The sequence below is a fragment of the Vicia villosa genome, linkage group LG2 (assembly GCF_029867415.1).
Source record: "Vicia villosa cultivar HV-30 ecotype Madison, WI linkage group LG2, Vvil1.0, whole genome shotgun sequence".
Lineage (NCBI taxonomy): Eukaryota > Viridiplantae > Streptophyta > Magnoliopsida > Fabales > Fabaceae > Vicia > Vicia villosa.
The window spans coordinates 161069673-161078511 of NC_081181.1; the positions used below are offsets into that span (position 1 = coordinate 161069673).

The window sequence follows — 8839 nt, forward strand, 5'->3', positions numbered from 1 at the left end:
TTAGGGTAATTTTGTGAAGTCATCATTCTCTCTCTTTCATTTATTACTGTTTTTTTAGTCTGTGTGAAGTGGACCGTTGTGACAAATAATTTGGTACGGAGGGAGTAGTTATTTATTTGTGTTTATTAAAAACAATATTATTGAAATGAATAAAGCTAAGGCAAGGAATATTGACATGTGTGTGTTTCAAAAGAACCAAATGATCAAGGTTCTAGAAAAACCAATGATTTGAGGTTGTTAACGAGTGTTTCTCCATTACAAGTTTCTACCTTGTTTTCTTACTTATGTTTAAGTGGTTTTCCAATTTACTGCAGTACTTTGTACACATTTCCAAGAAATGGATATGATGAAAATTTAAGCAAGCTCTACCAAAACATAGAATTAGAAAAACAGAATGAATCTGAATTTCTCAGGACCAGTTTCTGATACAGGAGGAATTGTTTAACAGAAGCAACTATATTTAACTAATTTCAACCCTCATAGTTTCATTTAATACCAATCAAAAAGGATAAATTTCACAAAGCGGGAAAAAATTTATGTGGGCAGCATGAACTGCAACTCTTCTCATAAATACATTCAGGCAAGTAATTGTTCCCTTGACCTATTTTGCAGTCTTACTTCCTCGACTAATCAATTACAAAAACCAAACATTTGAGTAATATAATATGGCCCTACAGTGTCCAGGTGATTGAGCAGGCACTGGTAACTGAAGCTAAAGTACAAAATTTGATCCTCCAAAAGCATCACCTAACATGCACTTCATATTTTCACTATAATGTAGCTAAGCTAGGTACGTCAACATGAAGTTACATAAAATTTAAGTATCCCTATCAATCACTTGTGGGCTTGTAGCTGAAGGATATTAATAGATATGGGGATACCATCCCCCAATAACTAACTGATTAAAATGAAGGTGGCTTGGATTTCCCAATCTTAAAAGGGCAGATGAACCAAAGTATTCATCAACAGAAAGTTTGATGAGACTCTATATGCTACTATATGTCCAAAAAAATATAGACACACTTTGGATTCACAGTCTGTTGTCAAATCTAAAACCCCTATAATACAACAGTTTGACAACAAGTATAAAGAAAAATAAATGAATAAACTTTTTCTTCAAACTTTCAAAGTGTTTCTTTCTAATGAATCAAGTACAAAGTAAAGTAGTAAACATGTTTCACATTACAATATTTCACAGAAATACTAATCCAGTACCCTTTTGAATTGATTAGGAAATGTCGAATAAACAAAACAACAACAAAAGCTACTGACAATGCTATTTGTTTCATGTGTCACAACCATTTTCTCTGTTTGTTAATCGTCGTTTGATCAACGTCCATTACCGTGTTTTCTACTATCTTACAAACATGAAACACAATAGACATGCATAAGCACTAATTCTGTTATACAGATACTTCTAAATTGCATTACATCACAGAAGTGTCAAATGCCTAAAAGGAACTCATGTCACCAATATCTAAGCTAGGATCACAGACGATACCATGAATTAAACAAAACACTATGAATTACCATAACTGAAATTTTTATAGCAGGAGATAGATACTTGAAAACAACATGAACTTAGCAAATGCCGCATTAATGGCAACAAAGGAGAAACAGTCAAAATAACAGCATATAGAGAAGCTTTCATATAACTTGAGATTAGCTTTCATATTTCAATGAATACATCGTCATAAGCAAATAAGCATCAACTTATTTCAATCGAGAAGCTTTCATGATACAAAATTTAATCCAAACTATGCCTTAATAGAAAATAATTTCCAAACTTCTCAGAAACTAACAATGTGATAAGACTAACTCCAATAGTAATTTAGAACCAAAGTTTTAAACCACGTGATCACTCTTAATCTAGTAGAAACTAGCAGAAAAATACAGTCACATTTGTAGTTATAACTACAAATCAAAACATTGACTAGAACCATTTTCCATGAAGAGAAGTTGAATTAATTGTAAAATAGCAATACAAGACATAATTTCTTCATAACATTGGCTTACAATCTATGTAGCACTAAGACTTCAAATTGAGGACTTCTCTGGTGTCCAACATGTGTCGGTCCCCAACACAAGTGATTACATTCAATCAATGTTGTCAATTTCATATAGTGCGTTTGGGATACTACAAAAGTCACGATGGCAACTCAGGTTTAGCCATCTCTCCAATTTGTAGCTTCGAGGTTTTTACGGCAATAGAGGTTTTATCGTGCAGTGGCAGCAAAGTGCCGCTGAACAAAACAAGATAGCAAAAAAATAGTGTTTGTTCAAAATCTGCTACGCTAAGTGCTGTCGCACCATTATAGCTACTATTCTACTATTATACAACACTTCATACTAAATATTGTATTGTTGAATAATAGGGATTTCTTCAAACTCCGCTACAATACAACCCTATTCGACAACAGTACATTCAATTACTTTCATTCGCTTAAATTATTAACTATAATCTACGTGTCTCTATCGACTTTGGTATCTATGATGTTTCACAGCTTATAATCCAACTTTCCAAAACTAATCATCACAATTCATAAAAACAATTCCTCATAAAAAAGTTCCAATTTAAGAATAACTCAACTAACATCAACAACAATAACAACAACAAAAAAAGTTCTTAACTTAGTATCGTGTCAATGTCAGCGTCGTGTCAGATGTACGAGCTTCACAATTTCTAATCCAACCTCCAATTTTCTAAAACTAATAAACATAATTCATGAACAATTCCTCCAAAATCAGTTCCAATTCAAGAATCACTTAATCATCATCATCATCAACAACAACATCAACAAAAATATCTTATTACAACAAACTAACATACAGATAAAAATTAAGCTACTAAAATATTCAAAGAAAAAAAAACTCAATTCTCTATAATATTACTGTTGTTACCAAGCACAAAGGAGAAAATCTCCCGAACCGGCGAGAATTGCACGAGCGCAACATCAACAGCATAACCAGCAACCGGCAATTTAAGCTCTCTAAGAAGCGAAAAAGCCTCAGACATTCTCTGTTTCGGCACACAATTCGCAACGGAGCAATGAGGAATCCAATTCCCCACCGAAAACTCCTCAGAAACCTCAATCCCTTCCTTGGCAATCGCATCCACAAGATGCGAATGAAAATTAAGCAGAGAAATCGACGGAGTAGGTGAGAGAAAAAGCACGTTGTTATCGTTGGAGAACGAAGAGATCGAAGAGAAAGAGAGAGTGAACGGATCGAATTTGGAAGTTAGGGATTTGAGAAGGGATTCGAGTTTGGAAGGTTCTAGAAGGAAGGGAGTTGAGAAGAGTGTGATGTGTGGGCGTGATCCGATTTCGATTAACTCCGTGCTGATTTGGCGGCGAGCGAGGACGTTCCAGGCTTTCAAGACTTGGTTTTCGAGTGCGGGATCCATGTAGAGCTCGATCGCGTAACCTTCTGAAGATGAAGACATTGGAATCGGAAAATTTTTGGAAAGGGAAAGAAGAGTTTTTGTTGTGTTGTGTGGCTATTTTGTTTCTGGCTCTGTAAAATCTCTGCTCAATAGTGTCTAGTGGTAGAAGAAAAAATATATATTTGTTAGTTTTTAGATCAATTAATTCGAATTAATTGAACTGTTATTGTAGTCATTTGTCTTTAAACTAATTTTAATTTAGATTATAAATTTATTTTTGATTTTTATATGATTTTAAATTATAAATAATAAATTTTAGACTTTTTTTTATTAATAAGAGAAAGTAGTATTTTTTTCAAATCGATATCTGATTCTGAATTCATTAAGAAGTTGGTGGTTGATAGTTGGAGTGAAAAAGTTACATGAAGTGATAAAGAAGTTGTTAGTTTTAGGTTCACTCACAAGAAAATAATTAATGTATACTAACAAACTAAAATTTGTTAATGTAAAAAAGTTAATTAGGTAATTAGTATTTTACTTTTTCAATGAAAGTGGTTAGAAAGTATTGTCAAATTTTTCTTTTTATTATTGTTTCACTTACAAAAACCTTTATAATGGGCCTCTTTATCGTGAGCCTATCTAGTTGGTCTTAAGCTAATGGAGTATGGAGAGAATTTGTCCTCCTGACTGACATCTTTAGAATCAAACTGTGTACCTCCTATTTTTTCATAATATTAAAAATATCTTTCTTTAAAAAATAACATGCAAAAAATTTGATATGCTAATAAAAATGCAGTATACCTAAAAAAAACTAATAGGTTAATATAGAAATTTGGTATGCATTTTTATCGGCCTTTTTAAAAAAATTAAAGTGTGTCAAAATTTATCGATCTATTTCAAAAGCATAATATATTATCAGATTTTTTTTCATAAATTTGAAATTTTTGATAGTGTTAATTTACCCGTTTTCCAAAAAAAAAAAAAACTTCTGAGGTTATCAGTTTTTTCAAGAAAAAAACTATAGTGATTACCAAATTTTTTCCGATAGCACTGAAAAATTCAGTAGTATTAATTTTCAACGATCGAGATTTGTCCAACACTTTTGCAGGGTTGTTATTTCACCGACAATTTTGTGTGGTTTATATTGTTTCCAAACTTATATAAATTTGCATGATATGTTGTTAAAACATCTCAGAATGTCTAAATATTGGTATCTCACATTTGTGTACTTCAACAGCGTAAAACCTCTATTTGATATTAGGCTCACTTAGGATACCCTTCTTAATGTTCTGAAATCCAAACTGGATAATCTTGTGCACCATACCAACAATAGAAAGGTGATTAAGATCGAGTATTGTTCACTATCAACTGATAATGAAGGGAATATTAGGTTCAGTAAGTTTATGCTGAAGATGGATTAATATTTAAAGGTCATGTGGAATACATATCACCAATACGAAATAAAGAGTCTGATCGAGGTGGATGCAACAATTGCCATATATGTCGACGATATTATCAAGATGTTGAAACGTCTTCAATCATCTAGCACTTTTTAAGTTGCATCCATATTATTTTCTTGTTAAGTTATTGTTATACCCCAAAATTTGCCCGCATCTTTTTTCAAGAAAACTTCAATCTGAAAATCAAGAGTCTCATATAATCATGGATTTTATTTCAACAAATATCCTGACATATGAAATACTTAGTTTTTAGAATTTTTCTTATACAGTAATTTGGCTTGCAGTTGAATTTATTCTTACGCAAACGCCAAATACTGTTTATTACTTCACACATGCTATTTATTTATTTACAGATAAATAGTACTCACACAATTGGTACAGAGTTAAAATCTTTTTGCAGGCGCAGAATCAGGAAACTCAGACTATACTGGTAACAATCAGTCCACAGTCAAACTGCTGGCAGTACAATTCTCAGTGTTTTGTACCATCAATCAAATCAATCTTTTACAATTCAAAATTCCAAGATTTTTGTTCTAGAAGTCTTCTGAATATCACGCGATTAGCAGAGACTCAACACTGCACAAAAATCAGGTACGCTTAACTATCTCCAACACAAACAGTCCCTGACTAGGGTTTTCTTGTTTTTACAGGAGAAACAAGTTTTTGAGACCTCAAATGGATTTCATGCACATCCATATATCTCAAAGTACCATCATACAAATTTTCAAACTTCAATTCACTCAGACGCACCGTCAGCAGCTCAAACAGTCAACAGACGACCCGTTTGACCAAAAAAGTCAACAGACAGTCAAAAATGAAATTTTTTTGTCAAAGTCCATATTTTGTCAAAGGATTCATCATTTGATCATTGGATGATCGTAATTCATCAAGGAAAGATCAAAAATCAACAAAACCCTAAGATTCAAAATTAGGGTTTTTGCCTGAAAAGTCAACTCAACTTTGACTGGTCATAACTCTCTCATCCTTCATCCAAAAAATTCAAACCAAAGCTCATTTTGAAGGAAATTCAATTATCTTTCAAATGCAATTGATACCATGGTCATTGCATTCACCATTTGAAAAATATGACCAAAGACATTACAGGTCATTTTCAAAGTCAACAAAAAGACACTTTTTTCAAAAGGACACACAAGGAGCATCAAAAATCATTTTGACATGAGACCAAAGACATTGGTTAGAGGACTCTTTGAGGTTTCCAAAAAGTGCAAGATCTCCTTCATATGACAAAAATTGAGGGATTTACACCTTGTTGAAGTTGGCTAAATTTTGGGAAAATACATGAAATCAACATTGCTCAAAAATGTGTTTTTTCCAAATGGGGCCAAGTTTTCATGGTTCAAACATCATTTCCATAATATAATGGGCCTCCCACGACCAAGACAAAGCCCACATCATTTTTATCCATTTTTGATTTAATTTTATCACATATAAGATTAAATTTAAAAAGGAAAATGGAAGGATAATGCATAGCTTGAATTCCAAGCATAACTCATCAAGAGAATCATTCAACTCTGTCCCAAGCCAAAGTACAACAGAGGGAGAGAAGAAAATCAAGCCATAGTGGCTTAAATGCCAAGCTACACATGTGGAAAAAGTCAAAAATTCAACAAAGCACTTATTGCTTTCTAGCTTAGATTTTAAGCACTTCAATGCTTATATATAGGCTAGCATACTTCAGTAATGAAGAGAGACAAGTTCAGAAACAAAGCCTTGCTTGTAACACACTTGTAATCACTTGAAACTTTTCAAAGAAATCTCAAATTCGAATTTTGAATTCCAGTCACTTTCCATACAAACTAAACATTCTAATACCTTCCTCAAGCATCACTGAACATATCTCAATCATTTCCAAGTCTTGAAACCTCATAAATCGAGCTACTTAGGCCACGGTTTGTTCAAACTAAAACTAACTCATATCTCATAACACACGCATATCTAGCAAGATGTAGACATATATTTGAACTTAGTGTGGTGTGTAGATCGTTTCTGGACATTTAATTAAGGTTTGGTTGCTTATATACGAAGTTACCATTTTAGGGTTCATACTCTCCAAATTAGGGCTTTCTGAAATAAGCAAAATTACAGGTTCTAAGTGGTACCACTGAATTCGTATGGACTAGACGAATTGAATGGGCATGTCGCGCCAAATTTATATTCACGTTTACACCTATTCGCTATTTTGCAGGCTTAAGCATCACTTATTATAGCGCTTTTTTACAAAAGCGCTGTTAAAGGTGTTGTCTGGAGGTTGAAGATGATGCGTGTCCTCACCCTATTGGCTGGCATGCGCGCGTGTTTTTTAAATTTGTCTCTGATTCTGTGCTTTGCAGGTGTAACTTTTACCACGTGCCTCAATATCTGGGTCATCTGATCTCATTTAATGACTCATCCAACGCATCAGAATGAATCCCCATACCATGAACTCTCAGATTAATCACACATGATCATGTATCCTTTTATTTTCTATTTTATTTTAATTTTCTTTGCAAAATTAATTAAAAATAGTTTTAAAAATCCAAAATAAATACACAAAAAATATTTTTAGACTTCTAAAATAATATATTATTTTCTGAAATAAAAATATTTTATTTTTCTTCAAAATTTCAATATTTTGCATAATTAATTAGTATATATTTATATATTTGCTTTTTAATTATTCTAACCAATCAAAAAATCATAAAAAAAATTGTTCTTTATGTTAAATATTGTTTATATATTATAGACTAATTTTGTACATATTTTGAATAATTTTCTCTTTAAGTTTTAATTATTTGTATAATTATTTATATAATTATGTATTAATTAGCTTAATCAATTTCAAATCAATTTCAAATCAATTTCAAAAATTCCAAAAAAATTAGTTTTGTTTTAAAATTAATTGATAAATATTTTGTACATATTTTAAACTTAATTTCTAGGTTTAAATCTATTTTCATCTTTTTCCTTCATTTTAATTTAATTAATCATGCATTAATTATAATTAAAATCAATCATAAAAAAAAATCCAAAAACATGCCTTTTATTTTTCTTGCAATTTAAATTCCTAGATAAATGTATAGGATGTCAAATTCATGTAAATAGGCTAGTTTACATTTCCTGCACAATCGATGTAATAGCGTAGATTTACTTTCCGCACTTTACATTTCCGCATTTTAATTTCCAGCAAATATAAACTGCGTGTATGTCAAAGATAAAATTGAACCGTTAGATCACTAACTTCAAAGATAAAATATCTGAATACAAACACAATCACACTTGCACCTTTTAAGGTAATCCCTTCTCATTCTTTTCAAAATCAAAGTCAAAATTCCACTGTTTCGAGTACAAAATCGAACCTTTTGTTTGTATCCGGTGAAAGGATAGATTTTTAAAGGAAATAGGATAAAGACCTTACAACTCAGGGTAGACCTCCTAGTTTGCTTGCTCAAATCAAAACAAACAAAATTCTCATACACTGTTGTTTTTCAAAACAAAACTTTCCAAAAAGACAATATTTTGTATACATCCAAACACGGATCATTACAAAGTTAACGTTCTTTTCAAAACATCTTTCGAAAGATAAACAAACATTTTGTATACATCCACACAAGGATCATTACAAAATTCAATTTACAAAGGTATTTGAAACCACATATGAGCATTCTAAAGCAATTGAAAAATGATCGAAAAACAAGTGAGCTAAGCAAACTTAAGAGCCCATGGATAACCATGGATACAAAGGGTGCTAACACCTTCCCTTTGTATAACCTACCCCCTTACCCAGAATTTCTTAAAGGTCTTTTTTCTGTTTCTTTTATAAACCTTTCCTTAATTGGATAAAATAAAAGGTCGGTGGCGACTCTGTGAATTTTCAAAAATGCGAAAGCATTAAGCGATAAAAAAGAGTCAGTTCACGTATCTCTCCCGCTCAGAGGTATGGCCCGAAAAAAAAACGGAGGTCCACAGAACTGACGACTCTGCTGGGGAGTCACTT

General features: G+C 32.1%; 1 protein-coding gene across 1 annotated transcript; it reads right to left on the bottom strand.

Moving 5' to 3' along the window:
• Nucleotides 1-2726: 2726 nt before the first annotated feature.
• On the bottom strand, nucleotides 2727-3544 carry LOC131652764 (uncharacterized). Its single transcript, XM_058922721.1, has one exon. The coding sequence runs from the start codon at nucleotides 3443-3445 to the stop codon at nucleotides 2873-2875; it is 573 nt and encodes a 190-aa protein (XP_058778704.1). The 5' UTR covers nucleotides 3446-3544; the 3' UTR covers nucleotides 2727-2872.
• Nucleotides 3545-8839: the final 5295 nt, after the last annotated feature.